Below are 15,805 nucleotides of genomic sequence, written 5' to 3'. Positions count from 1 at the left end.
GACAATTACTCAGTCATACAACATTGTACCCAAATGAAATTTTCGTCCTTTTTTTCACACAAATAGAGCTTTCTTTTGGTGGTATTTAATCACCGTTGGGTTTTTTATTTTTTGCGCTATAAGAGGAAAAAGACAGAAAATTCTGTAAAAAAAATGAATTTTTCTTTGTTTCTGTTATAAAATGTAGCAAATTTTGTATTTTTTCTTCATTCTTTTGCATAAATGTGAAAGATGAAGTTACGCCCAGTAAATAGATACCCAACATGTCACCCTTCAAAATTGCAGACGCTCGTGGAATGGCGCCAAACTTCGCTACCTAAAAATCCCCATAGGCGACGTTGCAGGGTATTGCAGAGTAGTGTGGGGTATTGCAGAGTAGTGTGGGGTATTGCAGAGTATTGTGGGGTATTGCACAGTGTGGGTTATTGCAGAGTATTGCACAGTATGGGTATGGGATGGCTGAGCAGGGATGGATGGCTGGCTGTATCTGTGACTGCATGTGTCACAGATCCAGCCCACAGCACTGCTGCATCTGCTCTCTCTCTCCCCTCTCCTCTCACACTGTACCGTTCGGTACAGAGAGGGGAGGGAGGAACCGGCGTCATCACATGACGCCGGTTTGTTTACAAGTGATCGCTCCGTCATTGGATGGAGCGATCACGTGGTAAACCGCCGCTATCAGCGGCGATTTACCGTGATCCGTGATGCGCCGGGTCCGGACATTCCCGTGTGCGCGCCCCAGGGGGCGCGCGGGAGCGCGATTCTGGGAGGACGTCCATGGACGTCCTCCTAGGGTTAAGCAATCGCCTTGTAGACGTATATCGTCTATAGGGCGGTTGTTAACTGGTTAATGTAGCCTAATAAAAAATTTAGAATATGAAACTTGGAAAGTACCGGGTTGCCGGCTAATTTCTTCTATGGATTGGTGCCTTAGGAGGGCACACTCCAGCCATGGGCACCGGCCCTCAGCAATCTATGTGGTAACAGTCCAGTTGAGCTTGGGTGAAGTTTCTTCAGAAAGCCTGTTCAATCCCCATATGGAGAGCTTCTCCCTGACTGAGAACACCGAGCAAGTGTCTATGTCATGTGGATCCTCTGATGTTTGACGACAGTTGACTTACTCCTATAGCACTTTCCGCAGTGAGGACATGCGTACGGCTTCAAGCCGGAGTGAGTTTTCTGATGGGTCACCAGATCGGCTTTCCTCAAAAAACGTTTCCCGCATTCCAAACAAGAGTAGGGTTTCTCGCCCGAATGGATCACCTGGTGGTGGTTAAGGTTTGACTTCTGGTGGAAGCGTTTGCCGCAATCTGAACATGAATAGGGCTTCTCCCCCGTGTGCAGTCTATAGTGGATGATGAGATGTGCGTTTGAGGGAAAACCTTTCCCGCATTGGGGACAGGTGTACGGCTTCGTCCCTGTGTTAGTTCTTATATGTTCTGCTAGACGTGTCTTGGGGGTAAAGCACTTCCCACATTCGGAACATGAATATAGGGTGTCCCCCGTGTTTACATTAACCCCTGCTCTCTGGCTAAAACATCCTCCACATTCGGGACATGGCAATGGTTCGCCACTGTTTTGACCCGTGTGATGAGCGACTCTGTGAAGGTCATCCGAGAAGCACCCCCCCTGCATAGAAGGATCAGACGATAGCATTGGGTGCAGGTTTGGGGGAATGGGGCTTTCTTCCGCAGAATCAGATGTGAGGTCCTCCTCATCACTTTTATCCTCTGGAGAGGGTGGAGGTTGTACTCTTTTGGTTTTCCCTTTGTGTTGTGTAGCTGGAGAAAATAAAAAAAAGGAGGAATAGGAATAGCTGTTTATGGGACCATTCTTTAAAGTCAAGTAAACAAATATAAAGGAAACAATTGTGCTTGGTGCACAAAATCAGGGCCGATCCTAGGCAGGGTGCACGGGGTGCTTTGCACCCAGGCGCCTGCAGAGGTGGGGGCGCCGAAGTGGCAGAGTTCTCCCCTCCCTCCTTCTCTTCTTGTTTGTGTTCGTCCAGAATTAGTGTTCTGAGCATAGGTGTGTGTCCGTCCAGAACTGATGTGTCTCTGACCATCTCCTGCACTATGGGCCAGATTCAGGTACAATTGCGCCCGTGTAAGGTAAGCCGTTTACGTTACACCGCCGCAAGTTTTCAGTTTTAGTGCCCGATCCACAAAGCACTTACCTGGAAACTTGCGGCGGTGTATCGTAAATACGTCCGGCGCAAGGCGGTCCACATCGAATGGGCGGGTAACATTTAAATAAGGCGCGCTCCCGCCCTGGACCTACTGCGCATGCTCCGTTTCCAAATTCCCGCCGTGCTTTGCGCGAACTGACGTCATTTTTGCGATCGGCGACGTGCGTAGCGTACTTCCGTATTCCCGGACGTGTTACGCAAACGACGTGAAATTTTAAATTTCGACGCGGGAACGACGGCCATACTTTAGACAGCAATACGTTTGCTGTCTAAATTTAAGGCACCCAAAACGACGACTAACTTTGCGACAGGAAACTAGACTAGCGGCGACGTAGCGAACGCGAAAAACCATCGTGGATCGCCGTAACTCCTAATTTGCATACCCGACGCTGGTTTACGACGCAAACTCCCCCCAGGGGTGGCCGCGGTACTGCATCCTAAGATCCGACAGTGTAAAACAATTACACCTGTCGGATCTTAGGGATATCTATGCGTAACTGATTCTATGAATCAGTCGCATAGATACTCTGAGAGATACGACGGAGTATCTGAGATACGACGTCGTATCTCCTTTGTGAATCTGGGCCTATGTCTGTAGTCTCTGACCGTCTCCTGTACTAAATCTGCAGTCTCTGACTATCTCCTGTACTATGTCTGCAGGCTCTGACCATCTCCTGTACTATGTCTGCAGTCTCTGACCGTCTCCTGTACTATGTCTGCAGTCTCTGACCGTCTCCTGTACTATGTCTGCAGTCTCTGACCATCTCCTGTATTATGTTTGCAGTCACTGACCGTCTCCTGTACTAAGTCTGCAGTCTCTGACCGTCTCCTGTACTATGTCTGCAGTCTCTGACCATCTCCTGTATTATGTTTGCAGTCACTGACCGTCTCCTGTACTAAGTCTGCAGTCTCTGACCGTCTCCTGTACTATGTCTGCAGTCTCTGACCATCTCCTGTATCATGTCTGTAGTCTCTGATCATCGCCTGTACTGTGTCTGTAAGGATCCCAGGGTAATGAAGACTTTGTGGGGGAGCATCTCTGTGGTTGAGTCATTGCCATAGAAACATTTGTAAAGGGGATGAGTTAGTAAAATGACCACGCCCACGTGGGGGTGTCAGAAATATTTCTGCACCCAGGCGCCTGTAACCCCCAGGATCGGCCCTGCACAAAATATCAAATAATAACTGTGAGAAAATAAATGTACACTCAAAAACACATAGCACGGGCCCTCAAGGCATTTACATTATGGCCCAGATTCTCATACAATTACGTTGCTCCTGGGCAGCGTAACGTATGTGATTTACGTTACACCGCTGCAGGTTTACAACGTTAGTGCCCGATTCTCAGAACACTTACCTGTAAACTTGCGGCGGTGTATCGTAAAAGCGCTCGGCGCAAGCCCGCCCAATTCAAATGGGGCGGGCGCCTTTAAACTAAGGCACGTAGGCCACATGTGGCCCACTACAAGATTTTATCTGGCCTGCTGCAACTGTCTGCGACAATAAACCTGGCAGTGTGATTCGTAATATGGAGACTGCATGCCAGCCAGCCAGTCAGTCATGACCTTCCTCCAGTCCCCCATGGGCATTCCTTAATGTTAGAAGGAACTCTGATGGGTACCCCTGAATCTAAGACTGGAGACTGATGGACACTCCTGGGTCTAAGCTTGCACTCTGATGGGCACCCCTGAATCTAGGAGTGGACACTGATGGACACTCCTGGATCTAAGAGTGGATACTGATGGACACTCCTGGATCTAAGAGTGGACACTGATGGACACTCCTGGATCTAAGAGTGGACACTCCTGGATCTACGAGTGGACACTGATGGACACTCCTGGATCTAAGAGTGGATACTGATGGACACTCCTGGATCTAAGAGTGGACACTGATGGACACTCCTGGATCTAAGAGTGGACACTCCTGGATCTACGAGTGGACACTGATGGACACTCCTGGATCTAAGAGTGGACACTGATGGACACTCCTGGATCTAAGAGTGGACACTCCTGGATCTAAGAGTGGATACTGATGGACACTCCTGGATCTAAGAGTGGACACTGATGGACACTCCTGGATCTAAGAGTGGATACTGATGGACACTCCTGGATCTAAGAGTGGATACTGATGGACACTCCTGGATCTAAGAGTGGACACTCCTGATTCTAAGATGGACACTCCTGGTTCTAAGAGTGGACACTGATGGACACTCCTGGATCTAAGAGTGGACACTCCTGGATCTAAGAGTGGATACTAATGGACACTTCTGGATCTAAGATTGGACACTGATGGACACTCCTGATTCTAAGATTGGACACTCCTGGTTCTAAGATTGGACACTCCTGGATCTAAGAGTGGATACTAATGGACACTTCTGGATCTAAGATTGGACACTGATGGACACTCCTGGATCTAAGAGTGGATACTGATGGACACTCCTGGATCTAAGAGTGGACACTCATGGATCTAAGAGTGGACACTGATGGACACTCCTGGTTCTAAGATTGGACACTCCTGGATCTAAGAGTGGATACTAATGGACACTTCTGGATCTAAGATTGGACACTGATGGACACTCCTGGTTCTAAGATTGGACACTACTGGATCTAAGAGTGGATACTAATGGACACTTCTGGATCTAAGATTGGACACTGATGGACACTCCTGGATCTAAGAGTGGATACTGATGGACACTCCTGGATCTAAGAGTGGACACTGATGGACACTCCTGGATCTAAGATTGGACACTCCTGGATCTAAGAGTGGACACTGATGGACACTCCTGGTTCTAAGATTGGACACTCCTGGATCTAAGAGTGGATACTAATGGACACTTCTGGATCTAAGATTGGACACTGATGGACACTCCTGGATCTAAGAGTGGATACTGATGGACACTCCTGGATCTAAGAGTGGACACTGATGGACACTCCTGGATCTAAGATTGGACACTCCTGGATCTAAGAGTGGATACTAATGGACACTTCTGGATCTAAGATTGGACACTGATGGACACTCCTGGATCTAAGAGTGGATACTAATGGACACTCCTGGATCTAAGAGTGGACACTGATGGACACTCCTGGTTCTAAGATTGGACACTCCTGGTTCTAAGAGTGGATACTAATGGACACTTCTGGATCTAAGATTGGACACTGATGGACACTCCTGGATCTAAGAGTGGATACTGATGGACACTCCTGGTTCTAAGATTGGACACTCCTGGATCTAAGAGTGGATACTGATGGACACTCCTGGATCTAAGAGTGGACACTCCTGGATCTAAGAGTGGACACTGATGGACACTCCTGGTTCTAAGATTGGACACTCCTGGATCTAAGAGTGGACACTGATGGACACTCCTGGATCTAAGATTGGACACTCCTGGATCTAAGAGTGGATACTAATGGACACTCCTGGATCTAAGAGTGGACACTGATGGACACTCCTGGTTCTAAGATTGGACACTCCTGGATCTAAGAGTGGACACTGATGGACACTCCTGGATCTAAGAGTGGACACTCCTGGATCTAAGAGTGGACACTGATGGACACTCCTGGTTCTAAGATTGGACACTCCTGGATCTAAGAGTGGACACTGATGGACACTCCTGGATCTAAGATTGGACACTCCTGGATCTAAGAGTGGATACTAATGGACACTTCTGGATCTAAGATTGGACACTCCTGGATCTAAGATTGGACACTCCTGGATCTAAGAGTGGATACTAATGGACACTCCTGGATCTAAGAGTGGACACTCCTGGATCTAAGAATGGACACTGATGGACACTCCTGGATCTAAGAGTGGATACTAATGGACACTTCTGGATCTAAGAGTGGACACTCCTGGATCTAAGATTGGACACTCCTGGATCTAAGAGTGGATACTAATGGACACTCCTGGATCTAAGAGTGGACACTGATGGACACTCCTGGATCTAAGATTGGACACTTCTGGATCTAAGAGTGGATACTGATGGAAACTCCTGGATTTAAGATTGGACACGGATGGGCACTCCTGGATGTAAGGATGGACTCTGGTAGTCTCTACTGGATGTAAAGAGCGACTTTTTACAAAACATATATTTCTAGGCCTGTAAATATTTGTGAAATCCATAATATCTAGATTCTTGAATGTATAGAGACCCCTGTTCTAAGGAAACAGTTAAACTCCTCAAAGGCTGATGGCTCCTGACTCCCCAACTGGGCACATATTGTCTCCTCATTACTATCTACTGACAGAGGAGAAGAAGAGATTGTTGTAGTGACTGAACAAGGAGAATCCGGGGCTCTTCTCTGGATTTAGTGTTTATTACTCACCTGTGCTGCTCTCTGGATGGATTCCCTCCTTCTTACACGGATCATCACCCATCACATACAGGTCTTCTGCTTCCATTTTCACTTCACCTTTAATCGCATTTCCATCCTAAGTAAGATACAGACTAGCATAAGAAAACACCACTAACAAATAGTCAAAATACATTATTTTGCTGATATTAGTTAACCACTTAACGCCCGCCGCACGACTATTTATGTCCGCAATATGGCACGGACAGGCAGATGGGCGTATATATACGTACACGCCTTTCCGCGGGTCAGGGGTCCGATCGGGACCCCCTCCGCTGCGTGCGGCGGGCGGCTTACCTCGGGAGCGATCCGGGACGACGGCGCGGCTATTCGTTTATAGCCGCTCCGTCGCGATCGCTCCCCGGAGCTGAAGAACGGGGAGAGACGTATGTAAACACGGCTTCCCTGTGCTTCACTGTGGCGGCTGCATCGATCGAGTGATCCCTTTTATAGGGGAGACTCGATCAATGACGTCAGTCCTACAGCCACACCCCCCTACAGTTGTAAACACACACTAAGTGAACCCTAACTCCTACAGCGCCCCCTGTGGTTAACTCCCAAACTGCAACTGTCATTTCCACAATAAACAATGCAATTTAAATGCCTTTTTTGCTGTGCAAATGACAATGGTCCCAAAAATGTGTCAAAATTGTCCGAAGTGTCCGCCATAATGTCGCAGTCATGAAAAAAATCGCTGATCGCCGCCAATAGTAGTAAAAAAAAAAAAAAATCATAAAAATGCAATAAAACTATCCCCTATTTTGTAAACGCTATAAATTTTGCGCAAACCAATCGATAAACGCTTATTGCGATTTTTTTTTACCAAAAATATGTAGAAGAATACGTATCGGCCTAAACTGAGGAAAATTTTTTTTTTATATATGTTTTTGGGGGATATTTATTACAGCAAAAAGTAAAAAATATTGAATTTTTTTCAAAATTGTCGCTCTATTTTTGTTTATAGCGCAAAAAAGAAAAACCCACAGAGGTGATCAAATACCACCAAAAGAAAGCTCTATTTGTGGGGAAAAAAGGACGCCAATTTTGTTTGGAAACCACGTCGCACGACCGCGCAATTGTCTGTTAAAGCGACGCAGTGCCGAATCGCAAAACCTGGCCTGGGCATTTAGCAACAAAATGGTCCAGGGCTTAAGTGGTTAAAAGGCCAGTCCAAAACTGGATGTGCTGAACCACCTATCAGTGCCCATCTGTGCCACCCATAAGTGCCACCCATGATGCCCATCTGTGCCGCCTATGAGTGCCCAGTGCCGCCCATGAGTGTCGCCCATGTGTGCCCATCAATGCCGCCCATGTGTGCCCATCAGTGCCGCCTATGTGTGCCCATCAGTGCCGCATACCAGCGCCGCCCATCAGTGCCACCTTATCTGTGCCCGTCAGTACTACCTCATCGATGTCCATCAGTGCCATCTCATCAGTGCCGCCATATCAGTGCCCGTAATTGAAAGAGAAAACTTACTTATTTACAAAAAAATTTACAGAAAAAAATAAAAACATATTTTTTTTTCCAAATTTTCAGTATTTTTTTAGTTGTTGTGCAAAAAATAAAATTCGCAGAGGTGATCAAATACCACCAAAAGAAAGCTCTATTTGTGGGGAAAAAAGGACGCCAATTTTGTTTGGGTACAGTGTAGTATGACCGCGCAATTGTCATTCAAAGTGCGACAGCGCTGAAAGCTGAAAATTGGCTTGGGCGGGAAGGTGCGTAAGTGCCTGGTATGGAAGTGGTTAAAGCACCTACCGCATCAAATATGTTTTTTTTTTATGTCTTGGTAATGTTTTTTGAAGCCTTAACGAAGCCTGGCAAATCCCCTGTGTGTGTTGATTTTCTATTTGTTTTAGAACCCAGCTCATTAGTACCCCTGTTCAGCAGATCCCAAGCTCATTCATATTACCATTCAGCAGATTCCCAGTTTATTAGTACCCTTGTTCTTGTTCAGCATATCCACTGCTCAGTAGTAACCCCTAGGTCTGCTGATGCCCCACTCTGCAGTAACTCCCAGCTCTGCTAATCACCCACTTGGTATAAATCCCCAGCTCTGCTGATCCCCTGCTCAGTAGTAACACCCAGCTCTGCTTATCACCCACTTAGTAGTGACCCCCAGCTCTGTGTATCCCCAACTCAGTAATAACCCCCAGCTCAGCTGATCCTCTGGTTTTCTGATCCTCCTCTCTCTCCAGTCCCTGCTCACCTCCCGCCATATTGTTTCAATGCTGCGCACCACGTGGGATATCTGCTAGTTTCTCCTGCTCCAGTCACCCAGCTCTAATGATCCACCGCCGCTCAGTCCTCACTCTCCAGTCCCATTTACTTTCTGCTATATCGTTCTCTTTTTGCACACCTCGGATTCACAAAGGACCTACGACGGCGTATCTCCACGTACGCCGTCGTAAGTCCGAATGTGCGCCGTCGTATCTATGCGCCTGATTCTTAGAATCAGTTACGCATAGATTTGGCCAAGATACGAGCGGCGTAAGTCTCCTACGCCGTCGTATCTTGGGGTGCATATTTACGCTGGCCGCTAGGTGGCGCTTCCGTTGATTTCCACATTGAATATGCAAATGAGCTAGATACGTCGATTCACGAACGTACTTGCGCCCGGTGTATTAAAATACGCTGTTTACGTAAGGCGTCCGACCGGCGTAACTTTACCCCTCATAAAGCAGGGGTAAGTCATGTTAGGTATGGACGTCAGAAACGTCGCAACAGCGTCGTATTTTACGTTGTTTGCGTAAGTCTTACGTGAATGGTGATGGGTGTAGGTTACGTTCACGTCGACTAAGCATTGAGCCGACGTATCTTGGGGAGTATTTGCGACGTGACTCTGAGCATGCGCGCGCATGCGCCGTTGGATCGCCTATTCATTTGCATGGGGTCACGGCTCATTTCAATACAACACGCCCACTGCCTGGATCATTTGAATTACGCTGGCTTACGCCGGACCATATACGCTACGCCGCCGTAACTTCGGGCGCAAGTTCTTTCTGAATACACTACTCGCCTGACTAAGTTACGGCGGCGTAGCGCATATGAGATGTGCTACGCCCGCATAAATATACGCCATTCTTTCTGAATCCGGGCCCTCATGTGCACCAGATACTCCCAGAATATATACACATGGGGCTAGATTCAGATAGGTTAGCGGATCTTTAGATCTGCGTCACCTATCTGATTTACGTTACGCCGCCGCTATTTTTTGAGACAAGTGCTTTATTCAGAAAGCACTTGCCTCTAAAGGTAAGGTAAATCCCCCGGCGGAATTCAAATTCCGCGGCTAGGGGGAGTGTACTATTTAAATCAGGCACGTCCCCGCGCAGATCGAACAGCGCATGCGCCGTCCGCAAATTTTCCCAGCGTGCATTGCTCCAAATGACGTCGCAAGGACGTCATTGGTTTCGACGTTAACGTAAATTGCGTCTGGCCGTATTCGCGAACGACTTACGCAAACAACGTAAAAAATTCAAAACTCGGCGCCTGAACGACGGCCATACTTAACATAGGATACGCCGCACTTACCCCTGCTATAGCAGGAGTAACTTTCCGCCGGAAAAAGCCGAACGCAAACGCCGTAAAAAAAAAAAGCGCCAGGCGGTCGTTCGTTTGTGAATCGGCGTAAATGCTCATTTGCATATTCGACTCGAAAAAGATATGGAAGCGCCACCTAGCGGCCGGCCTGGAATTGCAGCCTAAGATCCGACGGTGTAAGTCACATACACCTGTCGGATCTTGGGCATATCTATGCGTAACCTGATTCTATGAATCAGGCGCATAGATACGACGGCCGGACTCAGAGATACGACGGCCTATCAGGAGATACGCCGTCGTATCTTCTTTCTGAATCCGGCTCATGAACCGGAAGTGACTGCTGATGATGTCTTTCTGGTTCGTTTGTGGGTTTGCCAGTGCATCCTCATACCTGCAATACCTTCTAAGCAAAGCAAAGCTAAAGCTGAATAAAAGCCTCTCAAAAGCTTCAGGTGCTGTTAGCGAGGGTTGTCATAGACTTTTATGGAGGCTTTGGAGATGCTTTGAAGCACCAAGAAAGTCCAATGGGGGATCATTTTTTGAAGCAAAGCAAAACACAACATGTGAACAGGACTGTAAAGTAACCATTTTATTTAGTGACAGGGGCTTTGATTGGCATTCAGAGTGCTTTAAAAAAACATGTCCAATGTCATATAATGAACCGAATGTAAACGAACCCTAATGCCCCGTACACATAATCGGTTTTCCCATCGGAAAAAGTCCGATGGGAGCTTTTGGTCGGGAATCCCGACTATGTGTGTGCTCCATCGGACTTTTTCCAACGGAAAAAGATAGAGAGCAGGTTCTCTATTTTCCTGTTGGGAAAAATACGATCGGAATTCCCAATCGTGTGTACAAATCCCGACAAGCTAAATTCCGACGTAGTGTTTTAAATTCGTCGTAGTGTTTTACGTCCCGTGTTCTTGGCAGTCAAAACTTCACCGAACTTTTGTGTGACCGTGTGTATGCAAGGCAGGCTTGAGCGGAATTCCGTTGGAAAAACCATCCAAGTCTTTTCTGACGGGAATTCCGCTCGTGTGTACAGGGCATTAGTCTTTTGTAGGGTTGTCCCGATACCGATACCAGTATCGGTATCGGGACTGATACCGAGTATTTACGGGAGTACTTGTACTCCCGCAAATACCCCCGATGCCTAAATAGAATACTTGCCCCATACAACCAACCCACCCCCCCCCGCCGCAACGAATGCCGCCGCCGACCCTGTCGCATACCGCAACAACGTCGCCGCCGCATGGTTAAACAGCGTGCGGGGAATATCACAGCTTTCATTTGGATAGCTGTAGTGTTTCCCGCCGCGCCGCATATAGATACTCCCCCTTGCTCGGGATTGGACGGATCTGTCCAATCCCGAGCAAGGGGGAGTGTCTATACGCGGCGCACTGGGAACACTACAGCTATTCAAATGAAAGCTGTGATGTTCCCCGCACGCTGTTTAACCATGCGGCGGCGGCATCTAGGTATGGGGGGACATGGCTGGATATAGGGGGGACATGGCTGGATATAGGGGGGACATGGCTGCATATAGGGGGGACATGGCTGCATATAGGGGGGACATGGCTGCATATAGGGGGGACATGGCTGCATATAGGGGGGACATGGCTGCATATAGGGGGGACATGGCTGCATATAGGGGGGACATGGCTTCATATCTGGGGGGACATGGCTTCATATCTGGGGGGACATGGCTGGATATATGGGGGACATTGCTGCATATGTGGGGGGACATGGCTGCATATGTGGGGGGACATGGCTGCATATGTGGGGGGACATGGCTGCATATGTGGGGGGACACATTTAAAAATAAGTATCGGTATTCGGTATCGGAGAGTACTTGAAAAAAATTATCGGTACTTATACTCGGTCCTAAAAAAGTGGTATCGGGACAACCCTGGTCTTTTGTCAGGTCCCACCTTAGTCACCCTTTTATGGAAGTTTTTTTAAGTCTTGCCACACTTTTTTCATATGATGATGGCCTCCAATGATTCTGGCAAGAGGGCCTAATTGGACCAAACTTGGGTTGTGCAGATAAAATGATTCCAGTTTTTGCAACTACTACATCTGACATCTGAGGTGTCAAGAGTCATTGGCATCAACTTGGTCATCAAGAATAAAATAAAATGTCTAAATATTAAAGGGAACTGGGATGGAAACTGTAACGGTCACCACCGTTTACGACCTTCCATCAACTACGACAGCTCATCTGACACACAGACAAACCAGCAGGCCTCCCATTTCCCAGAATAACGAGACTTGCTCCGTGTTCTCTGGTTTCAAATGAAGACAGCTTTAATGGTTTCTTCTCAGCTTATATACAGTACAAGGCATGGAAGTATTCAAAGGGACAATGAAATCTCCACCCCCCTAATCACACAATAAGGCTAATTACTAAACATTCCTTCATTAACAGCATAACAAACAAAACACCATCACACAATGATCTCCTTCCAATCCACATCCCCAGACAGACGCTCTGTCTCCGACAAGTACATTTCACACATAAACAGTATTTAGCATACATAATTAGAGGTCTGGGAGCAGACATGGATTAACACCTTTACACAAGGGACAATGAAATGTCTTCCAGGCCCTGACTCAATTAGCATGTCACTAGTCAGGGCTAATCATAGAAATGAGTCGTAGAATATTCTTTGCAGGCATTAAGGAATATACTGTAAATCACTGTCCACGCCAAAACAATCCAACATGTGTACCCCATCTCCTGGCTCAATCTGTGCCCAAAAGTCACTCATGTTACAGAAACAGTTCCTGGATATATCTAAATGCAATACATTATAAAGTTTAATGTTTTGTAAGAACTTACTGTATAGTACTGGGGGATCCTGTGATGTTCCTGTGTGGAGTCCCAGGAATACAGAGGACGGGGACATCTCTCTGGGGGATTTCTGGTACTGGATCCATCTGAAAGAACTTTCTTCTCCTTAAACTGCACATCAGTCCTCAAACACTTCTCTTCTTCTCTCTCTGTGACTTCAACTTTAACATTAATCTGATGTTCAGCCTAGGACAGAAAAAAACGGGGTCCCTAAGAATTCTGCATATGCCGTGATATGTTTGCAAAGACTCCAATGAGCTCATACCTGATTCTCATATGGGACTTTGAGATGTTCCTGTGTGGAATCCAAAGAATAAAGAGGACTGGGAAAACTCTCTGGGGTATTTCTGTTACTGGATCCATCTGTAGGAAACACACACACAACCTGAATACATTGTTTCTATTAGCTAGATTCAGAAAGCTTTACGCCGGCGTATCAGTAGATACGCCAACGTAACTCTGAATCTACACCGTCCTAAATTAAGGCGTATTCTGGAAACCAGATACGCTTAAATTAGGCTAAGATACGAGCGGCGTAAGTCTCCTACGTCGTCGTTTCTTAGGGTGCAACATTTACGCTGGCCGCTGGGTGGCGCTTCCGTTAAGTTCGGCGTAGAATATGCAAATGCCTAGATACGCCGATTCAGAAACGTACGTGCGCCCGGCGCATTTTTTTTTTACGCCGTTTATGTATGGCTTTTTCCGGCGTAAAGTTAGTCAAACAAATAGCTGGCCTAGTCAATGTAAAGTATGGCCGTCGTTCCCGCGTCGAAATTTGAAATTTTTACGTTGTTTGCGTAAGTCGTCCGCGAATAGGGCTGGACGTAATTTACGTTCACGTCGAAACCAATACGTCCTTGCGGCGTACTTTGGAGCAATGCACACTGGGATATGTACACGGACGGCGCATGCGCCGTTCTTAAAAAACTTCAATCACGTCGGGTCACCACCAATTTACATAAAACACGCCCCCTCATCCTCATTTGATTTAGGCGCGCTTACGCCGGCCCCATTTACGCTACGCCGCCGTAACTTAGGAGGCAAGTGCTTTGTAAATACAGCACTTGCCTCTCTGATTTACGGCGGCGTAGCGTAAATACGATGCGCTACGCCGCCGTAAAAATGCGCGCATCTACCTGAATCCAGCTATATGTCTTTATATCAGAGGATGTGTATCTAGGAGGATCTTCAATACTCTTCTCTTCTTTACAAGAAATAGAAGTCTCCTCTTACCCGGTGATGTGAGGGGCGGCCGGTTCTCCATCATTGCGCCCTTGTAGAGATCCTTGTGTCCTTCTATATACTCCCACTCCTCCATGGAGAAATAGACAGTGACATCCTGACACCTTATAGGAATCTGACATAATATGTCTATAGATCGGAATATTTGTGTATCTAGATGTGACAGACTCACCCAGGACATCCCCGGACCCTCTTATGTCTAAAATCATCCTATGTCCACTAGGGGCATAGGATGACTAAGAAATGATATATTGGACTACCTGAGATGGGATTATTATGTAATTATTATCCACAATATATTCCAGGATATCTGTAAAGAACTATTTGCTGTTTGTTGATTCTGAACGGGTTAATTGTAAGAGTGACTCATTCAAAATGTTGGGACACAGACTGTTAAATGCTAATGTCCTCACCTCCTGCCATCCGTCTGTTCTCTGTGCTAATTGACCCTGCTATTGTGTGAAGATGTCCCGTGTTTACACTTATGATAATGTGTACTGTATAGCAGGTGAGCGAGGAGACCTGACGTCTACTCTGAAAGGTCACATCTATGAGTCGCCTAGTCTGGGTAAATGATTAGTTAATTAGCTCATGTTAATTTATGTTCTGGTTACCTCCTCTTTAACTGTATATAAGGTTGTATTCTTGGTTCTATTAAACACTCCATGTTCAGCAGACAAACAAATCTTGTCTCATTGTGTGCTTGAGAGCAGCTCTGATATCTATATCCAGACTGATAGGAAGCGGTATATGACGGAAGCACTCAAGCGGAGTGTGGGACGTTCCGTTACACTAGGTATAACCTCAATAGAAGAAATGAAAGTCTCCTTTTACCTGGTGATGTGAGGGGCGGCCGGTTCTCCATGATGACGTCCTTGTAGAGATCTTTATGTCCTTCTAAATACTCCCACTCCTCCATGGAAAAAGAAACAGTGACATCCTGACACCTTATAGGAACCTGACACACACAATCATACAGTCACCATCAAGACACATCCCTTGTCTGTTACTGGATAAAGTCCCAGAATTCCCGGTACCACTCACCTCTCCCGTCAGCAGCTCAATGATTTTGTTGGTGACCTCTTGGATCTTTTTGTCGTTGCTTGTTTCCGGTGTCAGAGCGGGAGGTGGAGGTTTTGTGAAGGGTCTCTGTGTATTCCTTAAGTTGGGTGCGACCAAGCCATTAGACAGCTTGAAAGCTATATAGTTCTATATATAAAGAAAATAAAAATCAGGTTAAAAGTGTCCAATCCAGGAAAAAGGCTACACTCGAGCACCTAAGGCATGTGCCCCAAAGTTTTGTGTCCTATGCCCTGGGTCTAGAGACACCTCTCAGGCACCACCAGTCTGAGTGACAGTCTGACCAATGGTTGCCTTCATTATTGTGGTGCAATGTCATTAACCAAAGACCTGGGAGGCAAGAGGTAGCCCTGCAGGACCTGTGCTGTTCGGCTCGGGTCAGTAACCATTACGTAGCTCCTACTAAACACTAACAACATGACAGTCAGCGCTGACTACTAATAAACAGCGGTACTGTAATTCCCCCCAAAACATGTTGGCGGTACATCCCTATGAACAGAAAAATATGTTTGAGATCAGAATGCTCCTATCCTCTCTGGTAAGGTTTG

The 15,805-nt window shown here is 46.8% G+C and overlaps 1 protein-coding gene across 1 annotated transcript; it reads right to left on the bottom strand.

The window, feature by feature from the left end:
* Positions 1-791: 791 nt before the first annotated feature.
* On the bottom strand, positions 792-15,048 carry LOC120909927 (zinc finger protein 12-like). Its single transcript, XM_040321745.1, has 5 exons — positions 15,012-15,048; positions 13,201-13,298; positions 12,924-13,121; positions 6,511-6,616; positions 792-1,781 (listed from the first exon to the last, which is right to left on the bottom strand). The coding sequence occupies exons 1-5, from the start codon at positions 15,040-15,042 to the stop codon at positions 1,078-1,080; spliced, it is 1,137 nt and encodes a 378-aa protein (XP_040177679.1). The 5' UTR covers positions 15,043-15,048; the 3' UTR covers positions 792-1,077.
* Positions 15,049-15,805: the final 757 nt, after the last annotated feature.

Source organism: Rana temporaria, chromosome 8, assembly GCF_905171775.1.
Source record: "Rana temporaria chromosome 8, aRanTem1.1, whole genome shotgun sequence".
Taxonomy (NCBI): Eukaryota; Metazoa; Chordata; class Amphibia; order Anura; family Ranidae; genus Rana; species Rana temporaria.
This window is presented reverse-complemented; position numbering and strand designations above follow the sequence as displayed.

Coding starts and splice junctions, on each gene's coding strand:
- LOC120909927 (XM_040321745.1), bottom strand. CDS start 15,042: ATGGAGAACCGGCCGCCCCTCACATCACCAG. Junction 6,617..12,923: donor GGATCCCCCAGTACTATACA/GTAAGTTCTTAC, acceptor TATCTTACTTAG/GATGGAAATGCGATTAAAGG. Junction 1,782..6,510: donor CCATCCAGAGAGCAGCACAG/GTGAGTAATAAA, acceptor TATTTTCTCCAG/CTACACAACACAAAGGGAAA.